The sequence below is a fragment of the Eurosta solidaginis genome, chromosome 2 (assembly GCF_040869045.1).
Source record: "Eurosta solidaginis isolate ZX-2024a chromosome 2, ASM4086904v1, whole genome shotgun sequence".
NCBI classification, from domain to species: domain Eukaryota; kingdom Metazoa; phylum Arthropoda; class Insecta; order Diptera; family Tephritidae; genus Eurosta; species Eurosta solidaginis.
The window spans coordinates 17,509,734-17,528,484 of NC_090320.1; the positions used below are offsets into that span (position 1 = coordinate 17,509,734).

Genomic DNA, 18,751 nt, shown 5'->3' on the forward strand with positions numbered 1-18,751 from the left:
TGATAACCTCAATACGCTTAAAGCAGGTGAGGTAAAATGTGACCTCGAGAACCTGAAAGTAGCGTCATAGGCGCAGTGCTGAAGGTGTTGCAAGCGGACAAACAGCCAAATGGTAACGGTAAATGAAGGGGAGATTAAAATACACCTCCAGGCCCTGGAAGTAGCAGGAAAAGACAAACGTGTTGAATGTGGGTAAACAGCTCAATGATGTGAGTCTAACAAACACACTTCGAGCAGGTTAGGGAGTAACGGATCTCTGAGCACAGTGGCAGAGTATTCGTACAAACATCTCAATGGCGCTGCGAGTCTTACAGATAAATCTCCAACACATGACGTGGCGTCGAGCGAGCTCCTCTTGACTCTTGAGGAGAGTTCGTTTGGTGTGGCGCTGAGAACTATGCCTCTCATCTGGAGGAAAGGTTTCTGGACTCAGCGCTCCCGGATTCGGCGTTTATTAAGCAAAGACGAAAAGCAGTGTTAAAGCTGAATTAATGGTTAGAAATCACCTATACTCGTGTATGCTATCTAATTTCAGCACCGAAGAACTAGCGGTGGTCGCAAAAAGGGGAAAAAAGAACCGTCCCTTATTCTGGCACCAAAAGAGTTCAAAAGGCTGGTTGATCAAGAAGGGAGCAACGGACGGCTTATCATAGGCGCGGATGCAAATGCGCCTCACAGCGTATGGGGAGGGGTCGATATAGGTGAGTACCTTTTTTCTTATATACTACAGAGTAGTATACAGGTGGCTAGCAAAGGTAAAGTTCCTACATATGTATGGTGTCAAGCAATGTGCTCTAAGTATAATATACCGGAGTATAAATGGAGGATCCTTGACAGGCTGTCTTTCTAGACCATGCATATATCAGCTTCAGCTAAGAGAAGGGAAAAACTTGAAAAAAAATTTAGGCAACAGACTGGTACAAATTTTAGCAATCTGTGTCAGGTAGACTGGTGTATCCCAAAGAGGTATAAGATTGGGGGGAATGCAACAACCTTTTAGCAAAAGCGCTGACAACTGCGTTTAACAGAGCTTGTGCTCTGAGAAGATTCAAGGGAAAGCAAAGCCACCATGGTGTAGTAAGGAGTGGAGTCTTCCTAGATGGCAGGTAAAGAGATTATTAAGTAGGCAAATGTTGCGGAAAGCGAGGAGTGCTGGCACGAATATAGAGATGTGTTGAGGATCCATAAACATGAAATCAGCAGATCGACGAGGATTTCATGGACATAGAATCCTCCAACGAAATGGCAGGACTGCGGAAAGTTTTATCTAAGGGAGTTACAGTCCACTGATAAAAAAGGGGGACGGGGAACGGTCACACAGTAGCGAAGTGTAACTTGAGGCGCCACTCACCACATACTTACCATCAGGAGATGATGCTGAAGAATTGTGTAGCAACACCTTTCAAGTACGGAGCTAGGAGTACCAGGATTGGTGACAAATGCCAAAATTGAACGGGCGATAAAAATTGTTGGAAAGTTCAAATCACTGGATCCCTGGGATATTCCCTGCTATTTTGCAGAAGGCATGTGGAACGATTAAGAACTCTATAAATTAAAATTACCATTTAAAATATTTTATTAGTTTTTCTACATTTATTTATTTTTTTGTACATTTATTTAATTTATATTACACTTTTCTTTTCTTTTTTTTTTTTTTGGTTTTAGTGAAACTACAAATAATTTCTTAGCAAAACATTACAAACTCAGTCTTAATTTTTTGGGTATTTTTATATCAATGGTGGGAATATATTCCCAAATTTTCGACAGATTCATTATTTTCATTATGATTATTGTTATTCTGGGAAATACCATGGCTCCTGTTTAATTTGCGGTATTGTATAACGCAGTTTCAGCGGCGACAATATATGAACAATCAGCTGTTTACAATCAGTACTCACACTGGGGTTTTTCGGAAATGCGAGCGGTGCATTAATACGTTTTAATAAAACATGCACATTGGAGCCATCGTAGGGTAGACGACCGAAAACCATTGCATAACACACAACACCACATGCCCAAATATCAGACATGAATGGATCGTAGGCGACACCTGTTGGTGGAAAGAGAGCTTCATTTGTTATTGAATTAAAAATGATTTACTGTGCTACTGTGCTTTGTCCAGTACCTTTGAGAATTTCCGGACTTGCATAAGCATAACTGCCACAAAAAGTTTTCGATAATATCACTTGATTATCGCTTGTGCGTGTATCCTTGCGCGCAAATCCAAAATCAATCAATTTGAGTGTATAATTTTCATCGAGTAGTAGATTTTCGCATTTTATGTCACTTTATGAAAAAAATATTAAACTTTTTGTTTTTATTCAATCCGACACATGAGTTCAAAAATGATACACAGCAGTTAGAGGTTTTGGCACACGTTGATTATTTTCTACCCAATAAACATATTTGTTCAATATCAGCTGCATTTCAGATCTAACCTTATTCTCAAATATCAAACGTTATTTCTCGAATGTTTCTCAATTAACCGTCGATAGAGTTCTCAAACTAAAAGGTATATTTTATATAAGAAATTGTTCTCGGTTCTCTAATTGAGAAACTCTTTTTTCTCCAACCTATCTCAAACATAAGCCGGAACGATTGAATTGAATAAGAGATGTACTAATGTGAGAACATATTTTTTTTATACAATAAATTTGTCTGTGATTGGTGATATGGCGCGCTCATCAACAAAAAAAGTTCAAAATTTGCAGCTCTTCTACCCTTGTTTTATATTTACAGAAAGCGGATTGTGTTTGAGTGAAGAGCGAACAAATTTCTAGCATTTGAGAAGAGTTTGAGAAAACGTTGACTTTGTAGCATGACAAACAATGCCGAGAATCAAATTGAGAATTAATACTTTCTTCAACCTTTGCATTCAGTTGCTTATTGGTTAGCTACTTATCGCAAAAAAAAAACCAAGAAACCGAAATAACTTCTGGCACCGACCTCTAAAATCAACCTCAGCTGTATATGTGTATCTGGCCAACTATCGCACTCACCGATGTACTACATTTTTTGAATGTATATATTCCACAGCGCTAATTAATTGAGTAAATAATGATCGTGCTTGTGTCTCTTCGAGAAACTTCTTTTCACGTACATAATCGAGGAGAGTGCCATTTTCAGCAAGCTGCATTATTAAGTAAACCCTGTAAGGCGGGAAGAAAAAGGTTATAGAAGTGTTATTGAAGATAGCATAAGGTCTTCAGAAACACAGCAGAAAATTTTCTATAACTATGAATGTCAATGGTGTTTTGTAGCAATGCTTCGCCCGCTTCCCTTCATAATTTTGCAGAGTTTACTTCTGCAATTTAGGCGAGTATGCCAACATTGACGAGAGTCCTCGCAGTTCTCGTTGCACGATGATTCCAGCTGAACAAACATCTATCGACTACCCCTGGATGATCAACAAGTACGAGAAGTTAAATCATCAATTTGTGCAGATACTGTGTTATCAGCGATGCTCACATCTTTTCGGCTTAGCCTCTGTTACGCACTTCGTCGTCTCATTACCGCTGTTGGTTATTTTGCTGAGCAAATGATGAGCTCCGCAGATGATATTCGTCGCTGCTACTTTGAATAGTGGCTGATCGCTATCATACCGTCGCGCAGCTATTGCGGTCCGTATACCCTAAGTTAATTCGCTAACGGCAGAAGGTTAAGATCGCCCGTAGATGACGTTTCCTGCCTAACGGGCATCTACCGCTGCTCCTGGGGGAACAACGTATATGACAAACTAAATCATCAACATGTGTAACTATTGTTTTATCAGCGACACTCCCGGCATATCTACTCGCAAGTGATCATCGCCGCATTGCCGTCGTTTGTCGTTTCGCTGTCCAACGCTGTTACTATGACTAGTGCCGTCCCTAATTTACCAGTTGCCACCGCAACACTTTGCCATCTGCTACCCTCTCACGCCTTAGCTGGTTGTTATTGTTGTTGTTGTAGCAGTGCTTCGCCCCATCCAATAGGTGCGACCGATCGCAAATTGTCATCAATATACTCTAACGGGAGTCTAAGGAACCTTGCAATTTTAACAGGGGTGGACAATAATGAGAGGAGTGTTAGAGGCGTTGGTTCCACATTACTATTGAAGAAATGGTTGGTGTCATGTGGGGACACATTGCAAGCGGGGCAATTATATATTGTCGGCAGAAATCGCTCGCGCATTTTTTCGCATCCGACACCACTTTATTGTCAAAGGCGATGAAAATTTTTTCATTGTGCTTAGTCGGATTCGATAGGGACTTTGCGGTGGACCAAAGTTTACCTACACCGGCAGAGAGGTTACAACCGCTTAGGTGCACCTCCCATTTCGCCCGCTTGTTTTCATCCAAAAGCAATCTGATGGTTGGTTTATATTCCTTATTTGGGGGTCGCCGGGATCGAGCTGTCTTATAAGGTCACGTTCTCTAGCTAAATTTGCGGCCTCCGCCGGACAGTGAGGCCGCAGTTTACGAGTCCTGCGCTCACGATTGATATATCCGGCGAACTGTGACAGCTACCTACTATATGAGTGGGGGCGTCTCCTTTTATTCTGCAGAACGTCGTTTCTTCTATTTGATCCGCGAACATCTCACCCCTACTGTCTGCCAGCAAGTTTGAATGCCATAGATCGTAATGGGCGTTGCAATCGCCTAAGATAATGCGATTATTGCCAGTAAGGCGCTGATATTAGGGCGGTATCTACTTGTGCAACAGGTGGCAGGAGGGATGTAGATGTTGATGACTTCTAGGTTTGCATCGCCTGACCGGACAGATAAGCTTTGACGTTCTAAGACACTGTCGTCGCGGAGACCAGAACATTTAGGAAAGTGGCACCATCCAAGGCAGGAGCTGCACTGGGCGGATGTTGCAAACATATATATTCTGTGCTAGCAAACGGTGCAAAAGGAGGTAAGGACTAACAGTCTGTTTCCCTGACCTATACGATTGCTGCCGGAAAAGAGGGGTGCCCAACTCTTGTTGTCCCGATATTTTCCGCCGCTTACTACATCATTGTCTATCATCAGTTCGGCTATTCTAGTGGTCACCTAACGAACTATTACCGACCAACTATCTTCCCACCCTAGACATAATTTGAAAGAAAATGCTCCGTCCACCTCACACTGCTAAAACAGTCCAATGAAGGCTGCTACCCTGCTAATGTGTTTGCTTGCGTGTATTCCATCTTAGCACATAAGTACGGTTCTTTTAATCAATGGAGGTTTTGTAGGGGCTCTACTTAACGCTGGATTGACTGACAATGTGCTTGATAAGCACGCGGTTGTTGTTGTATTAACGATAAAGACACTCCCCACAGGCTTTCGGGAGTGTTATCGATAATGATGGTCCTTTGCCGGATAGAGATGCGGTACGTTCCGGTTATAAAGCACCATTAAGGTACTAGCCCTACCTCGAGAACGATTTATGTGACCACATTAAACCTTCTAGTTCATCCCGCTCTCCCCATCCCCTGGCTCCGTGAGGAACTTGGGGTCGCCAGAGCCTCGGCTCTAAATGAAACATGATCCGCTACGGGTAGGTGAGGTTGAAAATTGGGTTGGAGAAGCTATATGTTGCGCTGACAACCCCTTGTGAGGGTTGCGCTACACAACCCCTTGAATCAATTTGGTATTTTAGTCGCCTCTTACGACAGGCATACTGCACGCATTCCTTTTAGCAAACGCATCCAGTGCCTGAAACATTTATCTCCGAAATTTTTGAAAATGATGCCGAAGTTGGACTGCTAATGTTGCAGCTGTTGCAGTGCGCCTCGTAACCAACAGTTACTGTACTACTCCCACTATATCTGGTACATTTTGATAAGTACACTTCGAACCTTTTGAACTAAAATGGAGTTTCTGTTAAAAGACTTTTTTATTGGGAAAACTAAGGGATGGCCGTGATCTGTTAAGCTGTTTCCCTGATATTTCTCACGCACCTGTGACTCGTCTCAATACTTTGATAGTATGCAATTAGATTCTCGTGTTGTAAGCCCTTCACCGCTTCAATTTCACGTGGTAGAAATTTTTGTGTATACTCCGCTGGCGCCTTCACTTTTGATATAATTTTCACAGCCACGCGTTTACCATATTCCTCGGAATAACCAATTTTCACTTTAGCATAATTTCCCGAACCAATCACTTTGCCAAGCACAATGCCATGATCTTCCAAAATGGTTTTAGGCCGTTGAGTTGAACTATCGTCGACAAAGGGTTTTCCATCGTCTATAGTTGCGGTTGATTCAACTGGAGGCACTGAGGCACCAGCCTGTGTTCTATCACCCTCTTTGGCTGCACCGCCACGTCGACGTAATAAAGCATATTGGATATGTTTCAAATCAATTTGGTCGCTATTTTTTGTAACGGCGTCCGATTTTGATTTTGCCAGCTTTTTATTTGGCGAAATTTTCGTAGAATTTTCTTGCGTTTGTGCTTGCTGCATACCCGGTTGGGGGTGTTTTTCGTCGCTTTCGTTGTGAACGCACTTTTATCTTTGACTTCTCCTAACTCCCCAACGTTGATTGCTTTTGCGTTCGACGGCGCTTTTTGCTTGGACACAACATACGCGTAATACAGGCGGCTAATCTTTTTCGACCAGAAATTATTTAATCGGCTTCGTGAATTTTAGTTAATTATTTATTTGATTTGATTGCGCGTTGCATTTCTGTTACCGCTGAGTTTATTTGTGAATTTTCTTTGTTTTGTTTTAATATTAATGAAAATTTAGAATTATGTTAGAGCATTTATAATTTTTTATCAATCGAATTCAATTTGTTGCAGTTTTTTTTTCAAGATTTTTTTGTTTTGAAACTTTTTTTAGAAAACTTCTTTGGGAAAAAGTAAATAAAATAAAATAAATAAAATTTGAAATGTGACGTGTAAAAAGATATTTCCTGTGATTTTTGACAAGGTGTTGCTTTCGTTAAGTTTTGAGAAAAATTTATATTTAGGGTTTTTAAAGGCTTTTTTTTGGAAAATTTACTTCTCTACCTATGTACTTAAAATATTACACTCTCTCTACCTCGGATTTAGATCATCCCCTTTGCCACTTATTCTCTTCTTACGCTTCCTCCCCGCGTCGCACACCCTTCTTCTCATCTTCTGTACTCTTCTTTCTCCTATTCCCGTATCTGTATCATCCCAGTCCCTTTATCTTCCTAGTTCTTGTATACTTATATTCCTTTTCTTCTACCTGGTTCTGTTTCTGTCTCCAGTCCAATAATATTTCTACTCCTATTTCTATTCCTTATTCAAATTATATTTCTTTTCTTATTGTTAAACTTAGCCTTTTCTGTTTCTTCTTCTTCTTGTGTATCTTCTTCGGGTGCTCAGTCTCGCTTTCCTCATATTATTCCGTTGTATACCCATATACCCATTTATATTCTTCTATTTGTTCGTCTTCCTCGGGCCTTTCCTTTTTGTTATTTATTTTCATATTCCTTTCCAGTTATTCTTTCTGGTCCTTTTTTTCATTTCTAATTATTTTCCTATTCCTGTTTCTCTTCATTAGTTTATTCCTCTTCCTGGTTCTTTGCCCCTTCCTCATCCTTTTTTATACTCAGTTGAGCAGAGCTCACAGAGTATATTAACTTTCATTGGATAACGGTTGGTTGTACAGGTATAAAGGAATCGAGATAGATAGAGACTTCCATATATCAAAATCATCAGTATCGAAAAAACATTTGATTGAACCATGTCCGTCCGTCCGTCCGTCTGTCCGTTAACACGATAACTTGAGTAAATTTTGAGGTATCTTGATGAAATTTGGTATGTAGATTCCTGGGCACTCATCTCAGATCGCTATTTAAAATGAACGATATCGGACTATAACTACGCCCACTTTTTCGATATCGAAAATTTCGAAAAACCGAAAAAATGCGATAATTCATTGCCAAAGGCGGTTAAAGCGATGAAACTTGGTAGATGGGTTGACCATATGACGCAGGATAGGAAATTAGTAAGATTTTGGACAATGGGCGTGGCACCGCCCACTTTTGCAAGAAGGTAATTTAAAAGTTTTGCAAGCTGTAATTTGGCAGTTGTTGAAGATATCATGATGAAATTTGGCAGGAACGTTACTACTTACTATTACTATATATGTGCTAAATAAAAATTAGCAAAACTGGATGAAGAACACGCCCACTTTTTAAAAAAAAAATTTTTTTAATTCAAATTTTAACAAAAAATTTAATATCTTTACTATATATAAGTAAATTAAGTCAAAATTCAACTCCAGTAATGATATGATGCAACAAAATACAAAAATAAAAGAAATTTTCAAAATGGGCGTGGCTCCGCCTATTTTTATTTAGTTTGTCTAGAATACTTTTAATGCCATAATTTGTTAGGGGCATAGATTCTATGACGGTAACTGTTCTCTGTGAAAATGGGCGAAATCGGTGGAAGCCACGCCCAGTTTTTATACACAGTCCACCGTCTGTCCTTCCGCTCGGCCGTTAACACAATAACTTGAGCAAAAACCGATATATCTTTACTAAACTTAGCCCACGTACTTATCTGAACTCACTTTATCTTGGTATAAAAAATGGCCGAAATCCGACCATAACCACGCCCACTTTATCGATATCGAAAATTACGAAAAATGAAAAATATGCCATAATTCTATACCAAATACGAAAAAAGGGATGAAACATGGTAACTGGATTGGTTTATTGACGCAAAATATAACTTTGGAAAAAACTTTGTAAAATGGGTGTGACACCTACCATATTAAGTAGAAGAAAATGAAAAAGTTCTACAAGGCGAAATCAACAGCCCTTGGAATCTTGGCAGGAATACTGTTAATGGTATTGCATATATAAATAAATTAGCAGTACCCGACAGATGATTTTCTGGATCACCTGGTCCACATTTTGGTCGATATCGCGAGAACGCCTTCACATATACATCTAAGGGCCACTCGCTTTTAAAACCCTCATTAATACCTTTAGTTTGATATCCATATCGTACAAACACATTCTAGAGTCACCCCTGGCCCACCATAATGGCGATATCTCGAAAAGGCGTCCACCTATAGACCTAATGCCCACTCCCTCTTAAAATGCTCAGTAACACCTTTCGTTTGATACCCATATCGTACAAACATTTTAGAGTCACCCCTGGCCCACCCTAATGGCGATATATCGAAAAGGCGTCCACCTATAGACCTAATGTACACTCCCTCTTAAAATACTCAGTAACACCTTTCATTTGATTCCCATATCGTACAAACACATTCTAGAGACACCCCTGGTCCACCTTTATGGCGATATCTCGAAAAGGCGTCCACCTATGGAACTAAGGATCACTCCTTTTCAAAATACTCATTAACAGCTTTCATTTGATACCCATATAGTACAAACATATTCTAGAGTCACCCCTGGTCCACCTTTATGGCGATTTCTCGAAAAGGCGTTCACCTATAGAACTAAAGCCCATTCCCTTTTAAAATACTCATTACCACCTTTCATTTGATACCCATATCGTACAAACACATTCTAGAGTCACCCCTGGTCCACCTTAATGGCGATATCTCGAAAAGGCGTCCACCGATAGACCTAAGGCCCACTCCCTCTTAAAATGCCCAGTAACACCTTTCATTTGATACCCATATCGTACAAACAAATTCTAGAGTCAGCCCTGGTCCACCTTTATGGCGATATCCCTAAATGGCGTCCATCCATAGAACTATGGCCTACTCTCTCTTAAAATACTCTTTAATACCTTCCATTTGATACACATGTCATACAACCACATTCCGGGGTTACCCTAGGTTCATTTTCCTACATGGTGATTTACCTTATTTTGTGTCCATAGCTCTCAACTGAGTATGTAATGTTCGGTTACACCCGAACTTAGCCTTCCTTACTTGTTTATGTTCCTTTTCCTATTCGTCTTCCTGTTCCTTTTTTCGTTACAATTGATATTTCTACTCATATTTTTTATTCCCTTTTGAATTCCTTTCTCCATTCATATTCCAATTCACATTTCTCACGGTACAACAACCAGGTAAAAGCATCAGAGTTGCATTTTACATGTTTTTTCATTCGCAGGTGGTCATAAAATGTCAAACTTTGTTTATCTTTACATTTTTTGTTTATTTACTTTTGATGTGAAAATTTATTTAGTAATTCTTTACTTTAGCTCACAACTACTAAAACTCGTCTAAAAATATCGGGAGAGGTGTCAAAAGGCGCGCTTTGGACCCAGGACCACGAATCCGAAAACGGAAATTGAAAATTTTATTTCTTTCCATATATATTTACAAAGTTGAAAATTTTCATGTGGCTGTTGTAATTTTGATGCTGTTGGGTACCCACAAAAAAACTGTGGGTAAAAGTGTTTTTCGCGGATATATATTTGGTCTCCCATGGTAATTTTTTATAAGCGCGGCCGAAGGCCGCCAACGCAGAAAGGTGTTCTGCGCAAAATTACCATGGATCCCACCCCCGGTTTCGGAGGTACCCGCGGGTTTTTTCGGTTTTTCGTTAATATCTTTTGAAAGAATTCAAATTTTTATTTTCCGCCTTCGGATTATTAATACTGATGTCAAGACCCCCCGGTTTCGGAGGTACCCGCGGGTTTTTTTCGGTTTTTCGTTAATATCTTTTGAACGTTTGACACCTCTTGGTAGCGTGTTAACAGTCGACCCCTCAACTAGACTATTACCTGCGCAAAAATACTATGGATTCCACCCCCGGTTTCGGAGCGCTCCGGTGCCATTTTTCAGTTTTATGGGAATATTTTTTGACAGAAATAAAATTTTTAATTTTCGCTTTCGGATTCGTCGTCCTGAGTCCAAAACGCATTTTTTTGACACCTCTCCCGATATTTTTGCACGAGTTTTTGCAGTTGTGAGCTAAAGTAAAGAATTACTCCACAAGATCAAGGAAGAGGAAAAATTGGGAAAAGCTTGTGGCGTTAGCTTCCCTAAAATGGCTTAATTTTTTCGCTTATTGTGGGAGCTCAGAGAGTAAATTTGATGCCCAACTCCACTCCATCGCTATATTTACCGTCTTTGATGTAAATGTTGTTTCCCGAATGTTGTAAGATAACAAATATAATATAATTTTATATATGACTTAGCAGTGCTAATCAAGAGTTTGTAAAAAACGGAAGTTGACTCGTCGTCCCCAACGTGAAGGAAGGACGAAGGATAAATAATAAAGTCCCTTCTACATGTTCGCTTTTTTTTAAGTGACACCGTTGGAGCGAAAGGTCAATACTTCGCACGGAACAGCTGCAGCACACAAACGGATATGCATGATGTACCACGAATAAGCCGTGAAACCCAGACGCAGTAACCTCCCCTAGTTTCAGGGCCACCATTAGTTTACAAAGAGCGAAAATGTACTATACAAGTATACGCAAAACGGCCCTTATCAGGGCCACCACTAGTCAACAAAGAGAAAAAAATGCTAAACAATTATACCTACGAAAAGCGACCCTTATCAGGGGCCCTACTCTGTGTTGCGATGCGAAAGGCAGTGCGATGCGAAAATAAATTGCGATGCGAAAGGTAATTGGAACTCTGTAGCGCTATCGCATCGCTAACAATGTCGCTTTTTTATTTTTCGCTAATTTTTTGCTTGAGTATGCATCACTGACCAAACTCAAAGAAAGAGAACAAAAGAAACAAGGCGATTACAATTCCGGCAAACGATTAATTTTTGTTGAACAAATTAAAAAAAAGGATTCTGTAGCATTATGGAACGATTTAAATAAAGAAAGGATTGATTTAAATGAAGAAATCCTCCCAGTTCAGAAATTGAACTGGAAGAAGTGAACGTGATAAATACAGAAAACGTGGAAAATCATAGAATGGGAAATATTGCTAGTTGTATCAGAGAACAAATAAAAATGAGATGATTTACAATAGAAATGCTTTATAAAAAAGTGGTTTCGATTTAGTTGTTATTTATTTATGTATTTTAAGTCCACTGGGATTACAAATTGTTGCTTTTGTGTTTGTTTTGTTTTTTGAGTTGTCCTATATATTTTTAAATGAATATAAAGATATCGATTTATAAAATCATCAATTTATACTTACATATTTGAACAATGCGAATGCCTATTACTTGTAGCAAGAAAAATGCGAAAATGAATGCTGTTTGAGATTCGCTTTCGCTTTACAGAGTGCCGGCAATGCGAAAAAGGAGAAAAATTGCGAATGGGCAAAATGTGAATGCGAAAGTCAAAATATACATGCGAATGTCCAGATACAGAGTACCGATTTTGCGATTTCGCGTATTTTTTCTTTCGCATCGCAATACAGAGTAGGCCCCCAGGGCCACAAACAGTTTGCGAAGAGAAAATATTGATAGGCAATTATGTTTTACATGCTATAGATTTACTTTTGGATTATTTATATCATCCATATGATGACAAGAATAAAACTGGAGTATAACCGATACTGGAGGTGAAAACGGAAATATTCCAAGCCGAACTTTTACCGTAGCAGGTACCGATACCAGATCCAACCTAAATCCGAAATTGCTACAAAAGCCTACTGGCTAGAGCCAGAAGGAAAACCCGGAACCGTAATTGAAGTCAGTACTACAACCGAACTAGTATCCAAAACTTAAACCGAAACAAAATCGGTTCCGAACAGAGGAGCCAAAAGAAAAATTGGATAAAAACAACCATGCAATGGCGATGAACCCGAAAGTTCTGTGGCATAGCGACTCATTTGAAATTTTCAACACACCCGTGCTTTTTTTAATTAAAAAAGATCACATCTAAAGACATGGAGTACATATCCTTCAAAGAAATCTGCACCTCAAATACCGACACGATGAGTTTCCAACGTTAAACGTTATTATGTATATATGTATCTTCGATATTTATTAGGTTACTAAATTACTTAATTTTTACTATACAAAATACATGAAATTTTTAAATAAATCAATACTTATTCATGAACATACTATTAACTCAGCATTTTATATACAATCTCATCCCAAATTTTCAACATCTCTTGGAGACAGTAACGTTAGCATTCATACATACATGTATTGAAAGTAAGGTCCACTACAAAAAACATTTAGCAATAGCATTTCCCAATATAATTTTAATACTACAAAATAACGACCTTAGGCAGATAAAGTAGGAACAATATAATTCCTAAAAAGTTGTATCTCACTTTACATTAAACTGCTATGGAATATAAATACATACACAAAAAGATGCATACAATACAAAACGGTCCCTTATTTATATATCATAAACAAAATTAATGTTGCGACTATTGGATATATTTCAAATCAATTGGTTCTAGAACCATCTCCCATAATGGAGACATTTCACGTAAACGTTCGACATGTTTGATGCAGGTATCGGTAATATAATCAACCTCTTCAGTGGTGGTAAAACAACCAATACCAAATCTATAAAAATTTAACAATAAATTACTTTCAAATTAACTAAAGAATTCAGGACGGTAAACTCGTATACCTTATTGAACTATGTGCCAAAACCTCATCAGTTCCAATCGCACGTAGGTTCCAGTGATGCAGAAGTACATGCTGAGGCACTAGACAATGTCACATCTTTTAAGGCCATAAGTAATGATAAATTTAATAAACCACTATACCTTTGCTCTGGATCACCATTACATATACCATGTGATAATCTTGAAGTGATGCGATCATATAAACGTTTCGACAGAAAATCTATAAATTTCTTATCATATTCCATTTTTTTGAGTGCAAGATAACATGCAGCAACAAATCCAATAACAATAATCCGAAGGCGGAAAAGAAAAATTTTAGCTTGTTCAAAAGATAATTCCCAAAAAACCGAAAAATGACCCCGGAGTGCTTCGAGACCGTGGTGGGATCCGTAGTATTTTTGCGCTGGTGGCCTTCGGCCACGCTTATAAAAAATTAATCTGGGTGGGGCCAACACCGGTTTGGGAACCAAAACTATATCTGCGCAAAACACTTATGTTCACAATTTTTTTGTGGGTACAATATCATCAACATGCCTTTTTCCTCTAGCTTCATCAGCAATCCAACTTTTTTCTTTTTTGTTTTGGTTTTGTTGACGAAAATTACATGTGATATTTTTCTTCTTCCATCACTTTTGACAGAAGAAACTGAAAGAACGATTGACAGTTTATGTACAATCGGCAACAACAAAATACACGGGAGGGTTGCATTTTCGCATGGTCGTAACCATGGTACAATTACCAGGTAAAAGCATCAGAGTTGCATTTTACATGTTTTGTCATTCGAAGCTGATTATAAAATGTCAAACTTTGTTTATGTTTACATTTTTTGTTTATTTACTTTTGATGTGAAAATTTATTACTACACAGTTTTTTAAATGTTTTGGAAATTTTTGTAAAAAAAAAAAATTGCTTATGTTTTGTGTGTATCAAAAATTGGAAAGTGTTGTTTAAAAATTAATCTGGGTGGGTCCAACACCGATTTGGAGACCAAAACTATATCCCCGCAAAACACTTATGTTCACAATTTTTTTTGTGGGTAAAACAAAATCATCAAAATTTCAATAACCACATGAAAATTTTCAATCTCTTTTGTAAATATCTCTTGATACACACAAAATATTTAACCTCCGCCTTCGGATTATTGTTATTGAGGTCAATACGCGTCTTTTAACACCTCTCTCGATATTTTTGGACGCGTATTATCAGCGTGATGCTGTCATATAGAATTACCAGGAGTTGATGCGCTCGAACCGTTGAAGAAATGATTCAGCTGCTATATGTAAATAAATAATAACCGTAAATTAAATAAATATCATTTAAAAATCAGCTAATTACCTTTCTTTTCTGTTAAAAATGCGTTTATCCTCCAGCTTCATCAGCAAACCAACTTTTTTCTTTTTTTGTTTTGGCTTTGTTGACGAAAATTATATGTGACATTTTTCTTCTTCCATCACTTTTGACAGAAGAAATTCAAAGACCGATTGACAGTTTATGTTCGATCGGCAACAACAAAATACACAAGAGGGTTGCATTTTCACTTATGCTTCTACCTGGTAATTGTACCATGACATTTCTATATAGGGTCGCTATTCAAATATTAGAATAAACATTTTTCTACTAAGGGGCACCGCTCACTTCTCCAAAATCGTATATCGACCTATCCTAATAGAAAGGTCGAAACTTAATTTAGCTAACAGGGACGTAAACTAGACATTCTGCTAATAAGGTCGTATCTTAACAAAGTCATAAATAAAGTCGTATCCCGGGGACCGGTTAAAAAGGTTGTAACCGAAAAAGGGGTTACCGTAAAGTTACCGATTGACACAGGGCATTGCACTGATTTAATACCGGAAGGTCTTGCGATTAATGACTTATGAACTAATTCAGTAGGGTGGTCAATGATGTAATTTTTAAACAGCTTTATTTAGGTTGACTTGACAGGCTGCACGCACGCCCCGACGTTGTGAACGAATTTTGTAATTAAAATTTAAGTAACTTCCCGATAGGCTACAAGCTTGAACCTTGGAATATAGTTCGGAAACCGATGACAATGCAATAATATGAAAAAAACGTCGATAGGTGGCGCAAGGATCGAGATATTCACAAAATTCGTATTTATGGCCCGATTTGGCACATATTTGGAACTTATAATACATACATGAATAGAAAGCGATCTATGAAAAAAAAATAATTAAAAAAATTGTTTTTAAGTTAAACGGTTTTATTGAAAACAATACTTACATGAAGTAATAATAATACTAAAAGCTAGAAAATTATTAGGTAGGTCCTAGGTACTAGTAATCACGCCTATTACGCGTCCAACGCTTTTATTTAATTGTCTGATCAACGCCCTAGATTGATGAGGAGTGTGATTACTAGTACCTAGGACCTACCTAATAATTTTCTAGCTTTTATTATTATTATTATTTCATGTAAGAATTGTTTTCAATAAAACCGTTTAACTTAAAAAAATGTTTTTAATTATTTTATGTATCCTACAATTGGGAAATTAATCATTCCGTTTGCTCTCCTCACCGAAAACAAGTCGATCTGTTCGAAGTAGACATATAACGACAAGTTAAATTGATTATCAGATTTTTTTATTTTGGATTTTGATTTTTCATTTCAAAAACAAGTGAGTGAATCAACATTTGCAAATCAATTTTTTCATGTAACTCAAATGAATTGCAATATTGATCAATGTCAATTTCTCATAAAATTGACGTTAAATAATTACTGTTATTTACTCACTAGTTCCGTCGTAGCACGCGAACTCAAACCTTAGACCACGTTTACATATGCCTTAATCTACAAGAAATCCACAATAGTTAATCACATTCACATGTATCCCATCCCTAGGAACCAGATTTTTAGCTGCCAATTTTTCACATTTCTCTGCTTCGATTTCGAGATGAAATCCTAAAGATGATTTCAAGTCTAGGAAAAAAATCAGTATCTCTAAAATTTGGTCATAATTACCGTTATCGACGAGAAAAATTATAAGGGAAATCTAGTTATTTAATTACCGATTAGAAGTTAAATACGAAAATGAAGATAAGAAGATAAGAAGTTATATGTAAACTAGGTCTTAAAAAAATGGTCCTTAATTTAAACCCGCAATTGCGATCTAGAAAACTACTTCCTTAGACAATGTTTACACCGGCACTAGTTTAAAATAAGTACACCTATCTCTCATACCTTGGACCTAGCTTAAGTCGATTACGTGCTTCCAGCTAGGGATGTCACCCTGGAGTTGTTTCTAGGTCTATGAAAAACTAGGCATATCTAAAACTTGTTCATAATAACCGATAATCGATTTTTTGTTTTTCGATTATCTAATCTTATTATATAAAAAACACGTGTCATACAATTGAGGCCAATGGACTCCTAAACTACTGAACCGATTTTTAATTTGTTTTGCACCCCGTGTGTAGTTTGATCTAACTCGAAATATAGGATAGGTGGCTGGGTGACTTCGGTCTCGAGATATAGGCCAAAACGTGGACCCGGGTACCCCTTGTGTGTGTTTATAGAATATGGATATCAAATGAAAGCTGTTGATGAGTGCTTTAGTAGAGGGTAATTTTCATACCCCTGGGTGAATAGGGTCTCGATATATAGGCTAAAACGTGGACCCGGGTACCCCTAGAGTGTGTTTATAGAATATGGATATCAAATGAAAGCTGTTGATGAGTGCTTTAGTAGAGGCTAATTTTCATACACCTGCGTGACTAGGGTCTCGAGATATAGGCCAAAACGTGGACCCGGGTACCCCTAGAGTGTGTTTATAGAATATGGATATCAAATTAAAGCTGTTGATGAGTGCTTTAGTAGAGGCTAATTTTCATACCCCTGGGTGACTCGGGTCTCGAGATATAGGCCAAAAAGTGGAACCGGGTACCCCTAGAATGTGTTTATAGAATATGGATATCAAATGAAAGCTGTTGATGAGTGCTTTAGTAGAGGGTAATTTTCATACCCCTGGGTGAATAGGGTCTCGATATATAGGCTAAAACGTGGACCCGGGTACCCCTAGAGTGTGTTTATAGAATATGGATATCAAATGAAAGCTGTTGATGAGTGCTTTAGTAGAGGGTAATTTTCATACACCTGCGTGACTAGGGTCTCGAGATATAGGCCAAAACGTGGACCCGGGTACCCCTAGAGTGTGTTTATAGAATATGGATATCAAATTAAAGCTGTTGATGAGTGCTTTAGTAGAGGGTAATTTTCATACCCCTGGGTGACTCGGGTCTCGAGATATAGGCCAAAAAGTGGAACCGGGTACCCCTAGAATGTGTTTATAGAATATTGATATCAAATGAAAGCTGTTGATGAGTGCTTTAGTAGAGGGTCATTTTCATACCACTGGGTGACTAGGGTCTCGAGATATAGGCCAAAACGTGGACCCGGGTACCCCTAGAATGTGTTTATAGAATATTGATATCAAATGAAAGCTGTTTATGAGTGCTTTAGTACAGAGTAATATATTATCCAGAGACGGACTGGGACTGGGATTAGGACTGGGACAGGGACTGAGACTCGGAGTGGGACTGGGACTGGGACTGGAATAAAATACATACCACCTTCTTGGACAGGCAATAAGGGATGCAGAAGAATGAGAAGAAATTGAGAGAAGTGAAAAGAGAAAAGAAAGAAGGAGAAGGAGATTGAGAAAGAGATAGAATGAGAGGGAGGAGTGAAAAAAAGGATTAGGAAAAAGTGAAGAGGGGGAGGGCAGAGTCAGACGGAAAAAGCTTATTAAAATGTATGCAGATTGGCCAAATTTAGGGCAGGACAACGTCTGCCGGGTCTTCTAGTTGTTTATATGTAAACTAGTTCTAGGGATGCGTTGCACGAATAAATTTTCTGACTCATTTGGCGTTGAATTTTTTTTTCTATGATTCTTGTAGGCACTGTGTTCTGAACCCAGCACTTCTTGCATTTGTGTAAGTCAGCTGCTCGACAAAGTCTTGCGAAATCAGCGTTATGTGTTTTTAAAATTCCATCCCTTTTATTTTATGTCGTTTACAATATTTCGAAAATCACCACACAGGGTGTACTGACCATAACTGAAATATTTAAGGGTTACTTTTAGGTACGTTGAATGTGTGGCAACTTTTAGGGGTAACCAAGGCGATCAGTATAAATAAACAAATCGTTAATTAACAAAAATTAAACTTTGGCAAGAGGGTTTTCTTTTTCTTTCTTTCAAGTAGACACGTGCTAATCTGTTAATAATCTTTATTAAAAATATTATTTTTTGAATTAAAAAATAATAATAAGTGACACATTTTGGCAATTAATAATATAA

The 18,751-nt window shown here is 38.1% G+C and overlaps 1 protein-coding gene and 1 long non-coding RNA gene across 4 annotated transcripts; both read right to left on the reverse strand.

The window, feature by feature from the left end:
* Nucleotides 1-1,649: 1,649 nt before the first annotated feature.
* On the reverse strand, nucleotides 1,650-6,805 carry LOC137241995 (testis-specific serine/threonine-protein kinase 3). 2 transcript variants are annotated; one of them, XM_067769367.1, is made up of 4 exons: nucleotides 5,927-6,805; nucleotides 3,000-3,149; nucleotides 2,126-2,286; nucleotides 1,650-2,050 (listed from the first exon to the last, which is right to left on the reverse strand). In XM_067769367.1, exons 1-4 carry the CDS (start codon nucleotides 6,427-6,429, stop codon nucleotides 1,794-1,796), a joined length of 1,071 nt encoding a protein of 356 aa, XP_067625468.1. In that variant the 5' UTR covers nucleotides 6,430-6,805; the 3' UTR covers nucleotides 1,650-1,793. The 2 variants fall into 2 exon arrangements, with proteins under 2 accessions (XP_067625468.1, XP_067625467.1); XM_067769366.1 differs by having other exon boundaries at nucleotides 1,650-2,068.
* Nucleotides 6,806-13,079: 6,274 nt separating this feature from the next.
* LOC137241996 (uncharacterized) lies at nucleotides 13,080-13,662 on the reverse strand. Of its 2 annotated transcripts, none has more exons than XR_010950046.1 (3): nucleotides 13,579-13,662; nucleotides 13,440-13,518; nucleotides 13,080-13,372 (listed from the first exon to the last, which is right to left on the reverse strand). It is a non-coding gene; the product is annotated as an uncharacterized lncRNA (long non-coding RNA). The 2 variants fall into 2 exon arrangements; XR_010950047.1 differs by having other exon boundaries at nucleotides 13,440-13,510; nucleotides 13,579-13,659.
* Nucleotides 13,663-18,751: the final 5,089 nt, after the last annotated feature.